Consider the following 17766-nt stretch of genomic DNA (forward strand, 5'->3'; position numbering starts at 1 on the left):
TGCTGTAAATACTTTATGAAAAGCAAAACAGAAAAATAACCCAGTTCCTAGAGAATTGATAGCTAATAGTTGGCTAGGTCTTTTTTTCTTTGAAAGAAACAAAAATTTCAAAAAGCTTCCCATTTTCCCTATCCATAGCCAAAAACTAAAGGAAAACATTACTAGTCAGAACAATTAAATTCTGCTCAATCTGTACGTGTTCCCAGTGGGTGCTCGTAGCCCTGCGGGCCCAGAGATGGGTGTGGTCAGCTCCTCATTGCTGACCTCCATTTCTGGCCAGCAGAAGAGAGGGGGTGGGGGTATGTGGTTTGCTTAAGTCACATGAATATATTCTGATTGTACCACATCAAAAGAAGAAGTCAAAGTCATAATGAACACTACTGAGTTAATTATCAAAATACCAAAACTAAAATTGTAAAACACACTAGCTGATATATTCAGTTCACTCAATATCAACTGGTCTTAGTCGTAAATACTAAAAGACTAACACTAAGGGAAAAAGTGAAAGAGCTCTTTGGAGTTGAGCTGCATCACAAAGCTTGAATACCTTTTCTTATGTGGGGAAGAAGTTTAAGCTTTTTCAGAGATGGGATGGCTTCGTCACCACTGGCTGCAGACAGTAATAACCTAGTATCTGGGCTATGCTAAAAGTGTTCAAATTATCCTGTAAAAAAAAAATTGAGGAAGTCCTACTTTTGGAATCTCATGCATAATTTTTGCTACCTCCTATGGGAATTTTATCCAGGAAAAGACCTAAGACTCAGAGTTAGCAAGTTTAGTGAGCCAATTCGCATGTGCCCCAAGCACTGTGAAAATGTTCCAGCACTGATAGAGACTCTTCCCTAAGAATTGATTCTTCATTTAAAACCAAAGAAAGAGAAGTAATAGAGAAAGAAATGTTGCTCAAAATCCTCTCCTACAAAATCGCTTTTAATTTCTAATTAACAAAGAGGTGGAATAAAAAGAATTCTATCAAAGTTAAATAAACATAATCTATTCTCAAAAGAAAAAAAGCACAAGCCAGAAAATAATCTTATCTTGGAGGTTTATTTTTATGCTCACAAAAATAAAAAAGTTCAAGGAAAAAATCATGCCACCTCTCATCCTTCACAGACCATAGTAAGATAGGTGACTAAAATGCAAAGCTTAATTAGACTTATATCACACTCATTGACTTAAAAGTAATTTCCAACCATTTTTTCTATAATTAAACTTTTACCTAATATGTTAAAAGAAATATTTAAATGCCACCAGAAAGTGACATGTTACTTAAGGTGAATGTTATTTGATTACTTGATTCATTCGTTATCTGAATTTACTTTGGCACCCCAAAGCAACTTTTGAGAAATTGTTTGCGTAACTAGAGTTTCTTTTATCTTTTTTCTTATTGTGCATAATTCCAATTCACTTATTTCCAAAGAACTAGAACAAGTTCATAACTATAATGTAATTACAAACATATGTATAGCCAAAAAGGAATTTGAGTCCCTCAAAAATAAAAATATTGGCATTTTCACAGTGTTTATTTGTAATGGGGATTTCAAGGGAAAAAATTAAGATGATTCAGAAAGATGAATTTTCCATCCAACTCTAATACTTCCGTATTAATCCTTGGATGGAGAGATGTGGCTCTGCTGCAGAAAACAAAAGTAGTAAAAGATTCAGAAGATGAATTCTTGGTATCATACCACATTATAGACAACTCAAAATTTTCTTACAGGGATACAATGAAGATTTTGTCATACAGAATTCTGCCTAGTCATTTGTATATATTTTTACTTCTCTTTATACTTATAAAACTTCTAAGATTATATTTGTAGCAAAAAAAAAATGCTTTGAGGAGGATAAGACTCTAGATTCAAAGAAATTATTTTGTACTTAAATTGGCTTATCAGCCCAAATTTAGGACATACTGTAAGAAGCAATCCTTTGATATCTGAGTCATAATAAAAATTTATGTGACTTTATTTCTGGAAGATCTTACATGTAGATTGCCTGATAAGTGCTCATATCATAGGACAACCTTCAGAGGAAAGAAAGGCGGAGATGGGAATGCAAAAGATCAATGAAGTAAAAGAATAGAAAAAGTAATTATGTGGATTACAAAAGAAGGCTCCCAGAAAATATATCTTCAAAAGAGCGGTAAAAAGCACAAGGAATAATAAAAGTGGGCCGAGCCCGTGGCACACTTGGTAGAGTGCTGCGCTGGCAGCGCGGCGACGCTCCCGCAGCGGGTTCGGATCCTATATAGGACTGACCGGTGCACTCACTGGCTGAGTGCCGCTCACGAAAAAGACAAAAAAAAAAAAAAAAAAAAAAACGGGTAGGAATAATAAAAGTATCTCACACACACAATGCCTTCCAGTTTGCAAAGTGCTTTTACGCATACTGCATTATGTAAAGAAAGAACTAAGTGCACTATGAGCCTCCAATGGCTTCATAAACTGTCCAGTTCCTCAGCACAGACTTCTTCAATATAAAGCTACCATTATCTTCAAGGAAGTATTAAGGCTCAGAAAAAGAATGTATTTACATTTCCAAAGTTTTTAAGGATAATGAAATATTGAATTGTGTGACCTCTTTAGTGTCAGAGGAAATAAAAACCGGGAGGCATATGGAAAAGGCTCCCAACATAGCCATACTGGGCATGAAGCAGCTCCCTATCTTTGATTCCCCTTCACCCTCAAAGACACCTACCTGGCACTATGGATAATAATAACCCCACTTTGAAGGGAAGAGCAAGAAGCCAGAAGAATATCCAGCCAACAAAGCATCTTGTCCCACTCCCCAGATTGACCACATGGAAAGCAAGTGTACTAGACAAAGGTGTCAGTCCAGGGCATGAGTCTCTACCACTCTGCAATAGAAGCATTGAGTTTTATAGCTGGAAAAATCTGAGAAATTTTCTGGTTCCGTTTCTCATTTTTCAGCTGAGACCTTAAAGGCTTAGCTAAGCCAACACTAGTTGTAGGGGTAGACCTGGGTCTAGAGGTAAAGACTCCTGAAGAATTTTCTAGGTTGCACCAATTTCCAAAGAGAGACACACATATTTATGTGGCCACATTCTATGATGGTACCCCACGTAGTTGATTTGCAGAAGAACTTTCATCAGAAAAAGTCTTTGAGGTTTGATCAATAGGATCATAATAGCCTTCATACTGCCTTCTCGGGACCCAGTCTTTATGATTCTGGCCCATTCTTTTGACAGGTATATATGGGTATATATTCATTAACTCAGGAGAAAGACGACGGTAACAAGATTCTTCTGGTTGACAGTCTTTCTGAAAAAGTATTGAACATAATCAAAAGATAGAAATCCACTTCTAAAGTCTACCACCTTCCAGTCCATCGCTCTCACTACCTCTTAATTAAAGTTTTAGTTAATGAGCCACCAAGATAGAAGTCGATCGCTCCACCCAAGCATGTGAGCATAAAGCAAGACCATCATTAGAGATAAACATAAAAATCAGAGGAAGAAATATTGTGATTAGGAGCTAGACAATTGCAGGGCCATGTGCACACCCATCACAGCTGTTACCAAGTCCCTGCCTGATTACAAGAGCAGCGAGACCACAGCCCGCTGCTAGGCAGGCTACCAGCATCAAAGGGTACAAAACATTTGCTTTAGGATTTTTCTGAGAATTTATAATCTCTCTTAAAAGACAAAACATTTTAAATGACAACAGCAGAGTTTCTTTGATTAAAGAAACTGGTTGCCAATTTATCACTATATACTTTAAGTGACTTGTTCGCCTGATAAACTTGTCCTGCTGGGCCTGGTCAGTCCCTGGCTTATCGGGCAATCGTCAGGAATTTCACTGAGCACCTATTAAGTGCTCATTAAAAACCATGGTTCCTGCCACTGAGAACTTGAGATCTTATTGAAATGGTAAGTCTTCGATACCAGAAATGACACAAGGAAAGTACAGAACTGGAAGTTTACAGTTACCGGCAGTAGTAGAGATTCAGAGAAGGGAAATGGCAGAGTAGCTGAAGCTACAGCTATCCAGTGAGCTCAGGAGGAGGAGATGCGGGTGTTCTGAGCCTCGACTGTGGGCGGGGATTGAGTGGCAGGTGAAGGAAGAGGGTGTTTTTTCGGCAGAGAAAAGAGTCAACAAACGTGCAATGGTGAGACTACCACATGGAGCTGAGGACAGGAGTAGAGCAGATCAGCCGGTTCTGAGCATTCTTGTCAGGGAAGAGTGAGTGTGAGGTTTGATCAATAAGACGACCAGATTATGGAGGGACTTGCATGTCAGAAAGAATCCTGTGTCACAGCAGGCCCTGGAGCCAGTACCCAGGTAAATGGGATTGCCGGGTCCAGTACAGGACTCACAGTTTAATTTGTATTTCAGATAAACCATAAAAATTTTTACTGTTAGTATGTCATGAATATTTCATGGGATAGACTTATTCTGAAAAAGCATTGTTTGTCCAAAGTTTAAATTTAACTGGGCATTTTGTTTTTTGCGAAATCTGGCAACCCTATTGGTAAAGTGATATGTTAGTAAGATGGACCTAGCAGAGATGTTTAGGAGACACTTGTAATATCATCTGCAGAGGAACAGGCATTCAGAGCACCTTTAAAACCAACTACCTTCTTTTTTAATTTTTTCCCTAAAATAAACTCTCATTTACCATATCCTTTATCTGACTTTACATTAATTTTGCCCCTCCCCACCCACCCCCAGAGGACATTTGGCAAAGTCTGAGAGACATTTTCAGTCATCATGACTCTGGGGATTCTACTGGCACCAGCAGGTAGAAGCCAGGGGGTGCTGATAAACATCCAAAAATGCACAGGTCAGCACCCCCACGACAAAGAATTATCCAGGCCAAAGCGTCAAGAGTACCAAGGTTTAAACCAAGATAAGAAGAGAGTCACATTCCTGGCCAAAGGCTCTCGGCTTTCACAGAATTTTATACCCTCTTCAGAAATAGTTCACAATGTTCTGCAAATCTCACGTGCAAGACACTGTACATCCCCATTATACAGTATTTATCATTAATATTTATGTGGGAAAAACACCACTTCTACCAGAAACAAAAGAAAAATTCTCTGGAGTTTACAACTTTAGTTGACTCATGCTTCACATTTCCCTTAAATTTTAAAGAGCTTAAAAATATGTATGCAGATCAGCCAAAGAAAAACATTAGTTTACCTCAGCGAGTGCACTCCCACGCGCTCCACAGACAGGCTGGCCCGGCCCTCCTAAGCCAAGCTTTTCCCTAACTCTTTTGCCTTCTCTAATCTCAGGGCCTCCTTCTTCTTGAAATATATTTGCTTTTTCAAATGCTTTCTCCTCAGTGCCTGCTTGTAGACCTTAAGGGCTTCTCCTTTTGCACCAAAATTATAAAAGTTAAATTTCTCATTGGTCCCTTGGTATAAGTTACACATTATCACAGGACAGGAGGAAGGAAACCACAGCTAAAGATCATTTTGATGCTTCCGTTATCACATGTATTCACCCACAGGGACAGTTAAACTCAGGACTTCAAATTAGAAACAAAGTTCTAAAGAAAATTTCTTTTGAGTTGTTTTATATCTCATGGTCAGTTTGGGGCTTTTTTCTGCTGTAATAATGGACACTGCACGATCGGAGGAGGCAGCCCCTGCCATGCTGCTGGCTGTGCACATGGAGGTTGGGACGAGGACTGCGTGCACCATCATGAGACAGGGATTTCTTTATCACATGTGACCTGGGAACACAAATGAATGGAAAAGAACACCCTCTCCTTACTCACCAGGCCCCCGGAGCCCAGAGCCCAGAAGAACATTACACTATTTGGGCTTTGAGTTAGATGTGACATGTTAGATGCCCTCTGTCTTTTGCTCTAGGACCACAATGTCTTTTAAGGAAACAGATGACAAAAGAGAACATGCATGAGATGGGGTAGGGAATTCACATCTAAGGATTAACAAAGAGTGGCCATGTTTGGCCTTGACTGAAAGCAAGGTTTTCGCCGAGGCTGATCTATATTTAGCTTCCTTCTCTTCTTTACAACTGGTAAAACCAGCTCCAGCAACACTTCTTTTGAAGTATTTGAAGGCCACAAGGAGAGGTGAAAAAGAGTACAAGATTTGCTGAAAGCAGAACCTAGCTCGAGTCAGCCACTTATGGGTCTGTGTGCCCCTGGACAAGTTATTTTATCCTGAGTTTCAGTTCTTTTATCTGTAAAATGGGGATAAAAATACCTAGCTCTTATCAAGAGCTCTTTGTAAAGTCTAAGGTATTACGTACATGTTAGTTCTTATTTTGAAACCATTGAGCAAGGATGTAAAATGTCCCTCAAATGGCAGGTTGTATAGAAAGTGTCATTAATTGGAGTCTTAAGATGTGGACCATGCTCTCTGCTGTGTTGTTGCTTCTTGGGTCTTCTGTCATCTGCCTTAGTCCCTTTTTACAGAAACAATCAGGGAAAGGAGTTACCATTCTAACGTTTTAGCAAATGCAAGAATCACCATCCTCTCTATCATTCCTGGCAGGGGTCAGTCATCCAGCTTGGTTGGAACATTCCCTCTGAGTGTGCTGACCCACACACGGCATTCCACTCTGCTAGAAAATTCTGTGTCGATGAAATGTGGACAGATAATGTTGGGAAGATAAATGAGTAACATTTGTGAAATTATTTGAACTCTTCAAAAGAAGAAACCCACACTGATTCCAGGGATTTTTGTGAAGATAATTGGAATTTGAAATATGATATTTTAGTTGATTAATGTCTGTTCTGACTTTTCTGTCTCCTGGCCTTGGAGAGGCTAAGAAAAAGGGTCCACAGATTTTTTTTTTAATTGAGAGAAATAAGTAAAGTGCACAGAAGACGTTAATGTTGAAATTTGGCAACCCATCCACCGTCACCACATGGTACCATAGTTCTCCCCACAAACAACCCCAATCTCCACACAAGTGGGTTCTGCCTTTGCAGAGCTCAGCACTCTGCACCCCTATCCAAACCTTGCCCATTTGTAATGCCCCTAAGCCCTCTCATAGGACTCTGTCAACCAACCCTGTGCTAAGTGCTGTGCAGTCCACTATGGGTACAAATGAATAGCCAAGAATCCCTTCCTTCAAGGAGCTCACCTGGGTGAAAACAGATGCAAAACAACTGATTCTAGCACAGAGTGACAGGAACTTTGACAGAGGTGTGAGGCCCCACAAAGGAGCAGGACTCAGTTAGAGATAGCTAGAGACAGCTTCTAAAGTTAGTTAGAGACAGCTTCTAAAACTGAGTCTGGAAGAACAATAGCAATTCTTCATATGAGCAAAGACAGCAAAAGGATTCCAGTGAAGGCAGGGTACTCAAGGCCATGGAAGTAAGGAGAGGCAGGAAAGGGTCCCAGGAAGCAGTCCAGGAACACCTGCCTCAGAAGGAACATGGGGATGCACAGATGACATGGCCTGAGAGAGAAGGCTGGGACTAGTTCACAATGATTTGTTTTGTCAAAAGAGGAGGTTGGACTTCAACAGAAGGTGACAGAGCCATTGCAGATGTGGTGAAGAGATGACCCTCAGAAGATGAGAGATGAGATATAGCTCAAGATGAGAGCAACTGAGGACACGGGCACAGACTAGATGTTCCTTCAGTGTGCAGCAGGGACAGGAACAAAATAACAGCCTTTTTAAGCTAACATCAATCTTAGATATTGCTTCAGCATCAAAGACAGAGTGACTGTTTCCAAAAGATGCCTGGGAAGGCCCGGAAAGCACTTGGACGTCACTTCACACACCCGGAGCATGGTTGGAAGAAAGGCAAACTGAAAATTTCATGTGGCCCTAATGGTCGTCATGACTAAGTGGATAAGTTCAGAAGTCAAAAGAGACACAGGTCACGAGTAGGCCCCTTCAGTCTTATCTGAAAGCTCAGTTATTCCATTACACCAGTAAACATGCTGAGACTTGAGGGACAGTCGACACACAGTTCAATAGATAATGACAATGACCACATGGTCTTCTCGAGACCTCATAACTTTTCACGTTTGGAACTAATCCTGAAGAATCATGTTTCTACTAACTAAAAATAATAATAATTCAAGGCTTAAAGAGAAGAAAAAAAAAAAGGTAGACCAGAAGTAAAGGCTGAGGAAGGTAGCTAGGGGAGGAGCAAGAGTTCTTTAGAGTCAGAGGCTCTGTCTCACAGAAAATAACTAACTAGAGACTTCCTCTGATGAACGGCAAGGTGAAGAAATTGTAGAACAGTAGAAAAGACACCTTGGTGTTTGGTTGGTTGTGGCTTTCACCATGTTCACATCTCTAAAGATGGTCTTCAATCCACTCTGAGCACTGTGTAGTGTTTGTGGATTGTTCTGACTTCAGTTGGCAACAGGTAGACGGTCTACACCAAAGAGCCACGAGACCTAAGTCTGCTGTCTTGGTTACAATAAGATAAAACAACAGGAGCAATACCTTCAGGTCACCACAGTAAAGATTCCATGCAGTAAGAGAAAGCATGTCTTAGTTCATCAGTTTGGAAATAGGGAACCAGAATCCCAAAATTTTCACGTTTCCGACCCAAAACTCTGTGAATAATAACTTAGTTCCAGGAAGCTGATTGCATCATTTCAGTGGACCAGAACAGAAAACCATGATTTAAATTTTATAATTCTTCTTAAATTTTCTAATTTACCAATCAGCTGATGAAGTATAAACACTTTGGGAGCTGGAATCCTTGAAGTCTTATAGCCATGCCTCATCAATTTGACATAAGACTCTACTAAATTGGTTTTAATATTAGAATAAGGACTGAAGAAAGTTCCTACTTTGTAAAAATCACATTATTATGATTTTGTCACCAGCCTCTCAGTTTTCCAGGCGTATGTACAGGAAGTAATTACGACGCCAAAGTATGAGATATAGCTAGTTTCATAACCAGAATGAATTATGGCTAATTCTCCCATAGTAAACAATCAGTTCTTCAAATCTGTATTCCCCAGACAGCCAAGTCAGGCCTTGCTGTTCAAGTGCTTCACTTAAAGAGGCACTATGTCAGTGCAGTTTTACAGGGCAGAGTTTCTGGGTGTGAGAGCTCTTCTCCTCCAGGAATGGGGTGCAGAGGGCTAGAAAGCAATGGTTCTTATGAGCAGGTGATGCTTTTTCTAAGAAAAAGGAAGGCACAAAAGTTAATACTACTTTTTTTTTTTACTCTGTAATTCAAACGCTCTGCAGTTTGAAATAGAATGAATGTTCTCTAATTTTTCAGTCTGAAAGTCTTCCAAGCTGGAACTACCACTGATCCTCAGAACTGCCAATTTCTAAGCATTTCCATGCTGGCACTGAATGTTGCACTGACTATTCAATCATTCACACGAGCAGTTTCTAACTCTCTTGTCCTAACTCACATAATCCTATCATGACTCAGTCTTGGCTTTTTAACCTGCCACATTGCGAAGTAGTTTTTGTTTTGTTTTGTTTGGGTTGTGTGTGTGTGTTTGATTTTTGTTCGTTTGCCTGTAATGGGTAACAACCTCTTTGCATAACCATAAAGACCTCTTGCCTCCTGCTTTTCTTTGATAGGCTCCAGAGATGATATAGAAGGTCAGAGTGAGTGCTTGGGGAGGACATCAGGGAAGATATCTTCTCACAAGAATTACTTGGATTATATGACTAAGCTAGCTGGAAAAATTGAAATAGGCGCTGAGTAGAAAATGCTAACCCAAATTGTGACATAAACATCTTCAATGTCTTAAAAATAATGCACAAGGTACTTGTTTGTTCATTTGTTTGGCAGTGTGTGCTTTTATTTGCTTCCTTCCTTACTGCTGGTTCTTTTGCAGAGCGCCCTGGCTAAAGCTGCTGCGGAAGAACTGGCCTCACTGTACGGCACCGAGTACACGTACGGCCCAGGAGCTACGACAATCTGTGAGTCTTGGCTTCAGAACCAGGCCTAAAAGAAACTAAGTGCCTGAAGAGCCAGCAGATGGTTCCCAGAGCCTTTCTTTTCTGATTGTTTAAAGCCTCCAGCTTTTGCCTCCCAGTAAATTTTTTATGGATTAGGTGATCAGTTTTCTGTTCATAAAAAAAGAGAGAACATATTCTTTTCAACCCACAGAAATGTTTGCTCTCTGTAAGCATCTACTGAGCATCTACTGTGTGCCAGACCCTCACTAGGTGCTAAGAGAAACAGAAAGGAAGGACGGACAGCAGCGAAGAGGAAAGAGAAAGGGAAGTAGGGAGACCGGAGCAGTCTTCAGAGAACCCATAGCAGGGAAGCAAGAAAAGTAAACAGTCATTGTGATGCGGCTGCTAAGCACTGTGTCTTTAGGATATACAAGAAAAGAACACGCCCAATGACCAGCCACAGTAGAAGGGATAACTTCTGAAGGTGATGACACAGAAGCTTAATCTGGGAGGACCGTGCTGGAAGAAAGCATAAGAAGTGTTTTCCTGGCTAGACAGACTGCAAGTACAAGGGCTACGTGAGGCACAAGCCACCTGTGAGGGGTAGATGTCAGTTTCTCTGACTAGTCCCTCAGTGTGTGCAAGCAGGTGGCAAGGGACATACAGTAAGAGGTGGTAGGAGCTGGACCCCAGAGCCACGGACGCTGCAGAGTTCAGATTTCTCTGTGAAGACACTCTCCACTGGCGCCATTTTTCAATTTCTACTTATATTTTCCATTGCCTTCAAATGATTTCTTTCTGCCTGAGGTCTGAAAGGAATAGAAATACACACACGAAAAAAAACCCAGTACTGTCATCAAGGAGCCTTCAATCAGTTGGGAGGGCTACAATCCTGTGTAGTTGGTTTTTTTAAAAAAGCTTTATGTAGAATACAATTTTCTGTATCTCATCCTTGTTTTAAACTGCTCTGAATCAGATGGGGCATATTATCTTCTCGAGAGGGTTCTAGTTGAAATAACCCACCTATTTATGTATTGCAGACTTCCTGAATGTTTTATTCAGACTAGTTCAATGAAGTTCTTTTTTCATTGTACTGCAAGCCCTAGGAGGGCAGAGAACGTCTCTCCTTTGTCCTGGCATCTCCAGAGTTGAACCCATGGCATGCTGTTCAGTGGGAGCTGTACAACTGTTGGCTGAATAAATAGATAAATGCAGAAATAAATGAATGAACAAATGAATGAATGAGCACATATTTCATGTGTTAGTGACAGCATAGTTGTTATTAAATGAATTAGTAACTGAATGAATGCCTGATCTGTGCCAGGCCCTTTGCTATACCCTGAAGATACAAAAAGGAAGGCACCACCCTGCCCTCGAGCTGCTCCAATTTCATCATTCAGCATAGTCTCAGCAGGGTTTGGAGTCCTCACCTCTAACCATTCATCGTGCAGCTTTCCTTATTTTCCTGGGAGATACACATTTTCTCCCAGATATTGTATATATATTTTTAAGCAAATTATACACTATATAGTGTAGCTTATCAAAGCATACAAGCACACTATAAATTTTACATTACAAATTACATACTTTCTGGGGTATTAAACATGTACTTGTGCAAAATATGTTTAGAGGTAAGACTGGACTAATTTTTTTAAAACAACCCCTATATTCTTTATGATCCAGTTTACTACAAAATTGCCCTACCCATATTATTTTCATGAAATATGAAACATTTGTAATCATAAAAGGAAACGTGATTTTTTTAATCTCCTTCCTAGATTTAAGGATTTTTTTTTTTTTTTTCTGTTATTTGGACATTTCAGATCCTGCTGCTGGAGGCTCTGACGACTGGGCTTACGACCAAGGAATCAAATATTCCTTCACCTTTGAGCTCCGGGATACAGGCAATTACGGCTTTCTCCTCCCAGAATCCCAGATCAAGGCAACCTGTGAGGAGACGTTGCTTGCAATCAAGTACATTACCAACTATGTCCTGGAACATCTCTACTAGTGAGAAATGCTGCGAGCCTTATTTCAAAATGCTCACTTTTCATTTCTTTTCTGTTCTGAATTCTTATTTTTGTTTGCCTGGATGTTTTACAGATCCCAATCTTTCTTTTAAGCTTCTGAATCTGTTAAATAAACTCCTTGTGCCTTTCAATATTGATCATAATAAAAGTGAATCCTTATAATTGGAAAAGCTGACAGATTGTCTACTTCTTTGGGGGAAAATGGTGTGAACAACTGACAATGCAAGCCTTGTGCAGGTAATGATGGGGTCCGCCACATAGGAGTTAAAGGCCTTGGGGTGCTGGCCAACACCAGCAGGGCGCGGAGATGTGCAGGCTATAGTGGGAAGTTTGTAAGAAGAAATATAAAGGGAAATTTAGGATTGTAAAACCTGGCATAGATGAAAAGACTCCATCTTGGTCTAGTTGCCATTTCACCTCATTCAAGTTATGTTATCAGCTGCCTACTCGTGCCAAGCACTTTGCTAAGCAGTAGAAGGCAGAACAATGTAAAAGAAAGATAGTGCTCCTGCCCTGCATGGGCAGATGGGCCATCCAGGAAGACAGACATTAAACAAATAATTAACCAATTAATTAAATATTTAATAATTAGTGTTTTCATTTACATGAAGCAAATAAGTGCTGGACAGACTTCACAAAAAGAACATATAACAGTATACACACCTGACGTAGGAAAGGCTCTCTCAGGAAGTGCTGTAACCTGAGAAATGAGTCACAATTAGCTAAACAAAGACAGCATCCCTTCCGTGCCCACGACTGTTCAGGAGGCATAAGAAAAAAGCCAGTGAGGGTGGGCCTTAGAGGGTTGAGGGAAGACGGCGCGTGTAGGAGCTGAGCGGGGAGGCGTGGACAATATCAGGCAGAGTTCAGAGGTCATGCTAAGGATATGGGACATTGGTCTAAGAACAATGGGAAGTCATGGAAGATATTATATTGCAAATGACATGATCAGAGTCTTTTTTAAACACCAACTAGGCTAGGATGTGGGAAGTAGATTAGAAGTGAGACAAAAGGGTACCAGAAGTCCTGGCTGGACCAGTTAGTCCAAGTACGAAAGAGGCAAAAATTACTCCATCACTTGTACATCACACTCATGAAGTTTTCTAGAATTAGAACTGAATGTACAAATGTTAAAAAGTATTGTGTGAAGTTCAGATTTTAAAATAGAATATGGAGTTAGGTTACACTTTAGGGGCTTCTCTTACTTTAAAATCATAGAACAAAATATTAAAACATTTTCTATGTGGATTCAAGAAAAATAGGATTCTGTATTGAACACAATGTCTTAAAATATCTACAACAGTGTTCTATTTTTTAAAAAAAATCCTTTGAAGTCACAACATACTGTTTGAAAGTTATCAAGCCAAAGAATGATTAATTGCACTACTTGTCCACTAGATGGTAGCAGTGCAGCTACTACAATTCGTCAAGCAATCATCTTCAAAATAATTTAGTATTAGATTATTTAAATAGACAGAGAGAGGGGGAAAAAACGAGACCCTCAAGTGCAAAAAAGAAATTTCTATGAATTCTTCAGTGGTATTGAAGGTAATAAAAATAATAGATGCAATTTAGCTAAATTATCTTTCCCACTCTATGTGACATTCAAGTTGCAAATAGAGGGCTAACTCAGCCATAGTTACCTAAGTGAAGGTATCTTGCTAGAAGTGTATATCCAACTTCTGTTCCACAGGATTTGTTCTTAGCCCGCCTCTGGCAGGTAAGACCAACCCCTAACCAAGAGATGCTGAGGCCCAAAGTTTAGAACTCATGTGGGCAAACCTCAAATAACTTTTCAAAATCCCTAAATTGAGAGCTTTAAAATAGAAATTAGGAATATATGTGGGCTTCTCTAAAATTCCAAGGAATTTTTAAGAGGAAGAATATGGAATAGGAAAGCAAATATGCAAATATTCTTGTTTGAAATCTGAGATTTCCTGCCCCTGAGACATTTTTAACTGTTACTCCTGCCTACTGAAAGTTAACAGCAAGCTGGCTAGGAGTTCCACTTGCTTGAGCTAAACCAAAGAAAACAGAAAGAGCAAAGTCTGCCTTAGTCCTTCCCAATGCAGAAGTGCCTGGTGCCCTCCTGCCTGGGTAAGCAGAGACTGCTCAGAGTCCCCACCTAGCCCTGCCTGCTCAGGAGCCCTTGGACTGTGAGAGCACCTCTCCTCCCCCCTCCTTTAACCTACTCCCACCCTGACAGCCCAGGACAGGCTCTGAGCCCTCCCTTCAGCTCCAGGCTCTTGTCTTCCCTAAGCAGCAGTTAACCAACAGCACGGGAATGGCCCCCTGAATCTTTCCTTTGTCAGATAGTATGGCTAGAAAATAACAAGACTTGTTTCCCAGTGTGGATTATGGAATTCCTCCATACCTAGAATCACATGCCACATCTGCTTCGGCCAGCTAACCTACATGAATTTGTCAAAGAGAGAATTTCAGGCCTAGAAGCAAGGGAAGAAAGAACCATGATAGGTCAACAAAGTTAATCTGATGGTCAAATGGAGTTTTGATGAGCCTCTTTGCACATCTTAATAGAGCAGGTAGTCACTCCCCCTCTACTAGGTCTGAAACTGCCTGAATCACACACCCCACATTTGTCCAGAAAGGCCACCTTTGAAGACAAATTTATCTGCAGCATTTGCACAGTAGTTTTATTTTAATGCTAGGAATTCAACATTTACAACTACAAGCAACAAATTTTTCTTTCAACATATCCTTTATGAGATATATAAGCATATTCTAGAGTTTTTTGCATTGGATTTGAAGACGGAGAATTATTTGAAAGATTCTATTAAATGGCAAGAGAACTTTCATTTTCCAGGATCTTTCTTTTATAGTGATAATGTTTGAAAAATACATAGATGAGCAAAGCTAAAAAAATTAAGTGATATTTTTAAGCTGTGGCTACACATACACCACTACAAAAATCCTAGGAGTGCAAAGCTCCAGAAAGATGGAAAATTATTATATGATACATTCAACTTTAAATTACTTTTTAAAGAGATTAATTGAATCTATGAAATACAGTCTTACATAGTCAATCCTAAAATGATATGGTGCCCAACAACTACTCATGCTACTCTATACATATGCCAAGATCTTTTATAAATCTTGATGCGTAATAAAAAGTTGCAATGAACCATGCCTGCCAAAAGACAGCATCCATTCTGAGAAAAAAAAGCTCCAGAACATTCTTGAAATCCATCTATTGCACTTGTCTTCACAGGCTAACTAGATTGGGAGGAAGTGGGTGGGTTGTAAATGCGTCACCCACCTATACCCCACTCCAGAAACACAGAATTGTCAATATGCAATTGATATTAAGAAGCCAAAGATGTGCTTTTATTTATCATCACAATCTTAAAATGAGAAATACCAGGGTCTTCAAAACATTCACCCAGACATCCAAATAAAATAGAATTTATGTCCTTCCTACCTGACCAAAAACACAGACATAGAGGCCTTCTCTACACAGCTTTAGAATCAGTTTCACAGAAAAGATTTCAAGAAAATATATCAGAAAGCTAGACTTAAGGGGAATTTCTATTTTTCTCCTTTCAACTTTCCTGTATTTAACAAAATTATTTTCAATGAACACTTACTACTGTAGAATCAGAAAATAAAACTCCAAAAAGCAAAGCTATAACCTTAAAAAACAAACGTTCCTGAAGCATTAAAACAAGTACAGAGAGAGGTTCCATCACTAAAGGTCACGGCCACTACTTACTTCAGTGTATCACATGACATAAGCTGATACTCATCAGTTCTGCAGCCTGGCAGTGCCCAACTGTGAGTCTCTGTTTACAGAACCTGACAACTTTAACAGCTGCCCAGAGGGCACATGCATGTACTGAGTCCCTCACACATGCTGTCTCATTTAGCCCACTTGTTGCATTGCATTAGCATCTCCATTTTACAAATGATGAAACCAAGATGCAGAATGACTAGGCAGCCTGCTCAAGGTGATGTAGCTAGTGCTTGGAAGCCACCTGAGGTTATGTCTGTCTCAACCCAAAGTCAAGCTCTTTCCTTTTCACTGTGCCCTGGTCAAAAGCACCTTATGTTAAAGCAGTGGAGCAAGCGTGAATTTGGGGAGTTCTAGTGCTGATGAGCTCGCTCCGTGCCGAGAACATGAAGGCATTTGTAGAAGCCTCCTCTTCCTTACTTGCAGGGTTGGGGCAGGGGGAGAAAAAAAAGTCTTAAATTATATCACACACCCACCAGATGGAGAGTAATGGAGTTACTGCTGCTGTACGTACGAGAGTACTTCAAAAGGTTCATGGAAAAACAGAACTAAAATATAACAAGAATCCTTTCATGAATTTTTGGAACTACCCTCATGTAACAGGGGCTTCTCCCCAACAATATTATTTGGATAATAAAAATATACAACCATGACTCTGAGAAGTTTCTTATATGACCATCTATATATTTGCCAATGTGAAGAGGGAGTTTTTAAAAGGAAATTAGATAATTTTACTTACACTGTTATGTTACCTATGATTCTGGGTAAAGGTGTTATTCTCCAAATAATCCATATTTAACTGAGTTGGGTTTAAAACTAAAGATCCCCCCAGGGACTGTTTAAAATGGTCTACAGATGGCTTTTATTAATTCAACTTTCAAAAAGCAGTTATTTTGCACCCACAGATTCCAGACTCTGAAGACAGTGTCCAATGAAAAAACATTATAGCATTCATATTTTCTTGCTCTCAAGTGTCCTCAAGTTGCTTTAGGAATAGAAGTTGTCTCTGAGGACAGAGAAAAGAGAAGGGAAAGGAGTTGAAATATGGGTGCTGTAGCTCTTTAATGTTTACTCCTTTACAAAGACAGGTATAGAGCAAATACAGCACAAGTATTACCGTTGTAAAATCTACCCGACGATTTTTATTATGAATATTCATGAGATGCAAATTACCAGAAATTGCTTTTATACTCCGTGTCCCCACCCAGTTGTCCTCCAACCATCTTCCCCCTCCCCGTCCCCCGCCCAACTCCGCTTTGCAGCTCTAGGAATGTTCCCTCCCTCTGTAAGATCACCGCACCACTGTGGTCTTTCTTTCCTTCCTTCCTTTCTCTCTTAGCTTCCACTTGTGAGTGAGCACATGCAATGTTTATCCCTCTGCGCTTTGCTTATTTCACTCAACAGAAGTTTCTCCAGGCTCATCCATGTTATTGGAAATGGGAGATTTCATTCTTTTTTTATGGCAGAGTAGTATTCCATGGTGTATATATACCACAGTTTCCTTATCCAATTATCCATTGATGGACATTTAGGTTGGTTCCTTTTCTTGACTATTGTAAATAGAGCTGCAATGAACATAGGAGTGCAGGTATCCCTTTGACATGATGATTTCCATTCCTCTGGATATATACTCAGCAGAGGGATTGCTGGACCATATGGAAGATCTATCTGTAGTTGTCTGAGAAACCTCTATACTGTTTTCCATAGTGGTTGTACTAATTTACAGTCCCACCAACAGTGTAGGAGTGTTCCCTTCTCTCCACACCCTTGCCAGCATTTGTTACTCACGTCAATGTTTTCCATAGCACTTACAGCACTTTTAGCACATTCAAAGTACCTTGTAATTTAAATGTTTTTAATTTAACAACTTACAATCTACCTTCAAAAATACATTTTACACTATTCCGGACCATCCACCAAGGTTTTGGGGCCAGAGACCCAAATTCATCTCAGGCTCCAAGAGCAAATTTAAAAACTGATTCCTTCCATCATTCAATCCAAGCAGAGTGGTAGAGTACGTGTCTGACAACAAACAGATCTGGATTCCAACCCGAGCTCTGTGAACATATGCTCTGTTACCCTGGGCAGGTCATTTGCTAAAGTAATTTGTCTCTCATCCTTTATCTGTTAGATGGGTATTCCCTATCGTAAA

At 39.9% G+C, this 17766-nt stretch overlaps 1 protein-coding gene across 1 annotated transcript in view; it reads left to right on the forward strand.

Annotated features, from left to right (window-relative positions):
- Positions 1–11847, forward strand: part of CPB1 (carboxypeptidase B1) — a 33342-nt gene extending 21495 nt beyond the window's left edge. The window contains exons 10-11 of the mRNA XM_063115730.1: positions 9773–9857; positions 11660–11847. Coding sequence (XP_062971800.1) covers positions 9773–9857; positions 11660–11847 — 273 coding nt within the window. The remainder of the gene's footprint in view (positions 1–9772; positions 9858–11659) is intronic.
- The last annotated feature ends 5919 nt before the right edge of the window (positions 11848–17766 follow it).

This window comes from Cynocephalus volans, chromosome 1 (assembly GCF_027409185.1).
Source record: "Cynocephalus volans isolate mCynVol1 chromosome 1, mCynVol1.pri, whole genome shotgun sequence".
In the NCBI taxonomy this organism is placed as follows: Eukaryota; Metazoa; Chordata; class Mammalia; order Dermoptera; family Cynocephalidae; genus Cynocephalus; species Cynocephalus volans.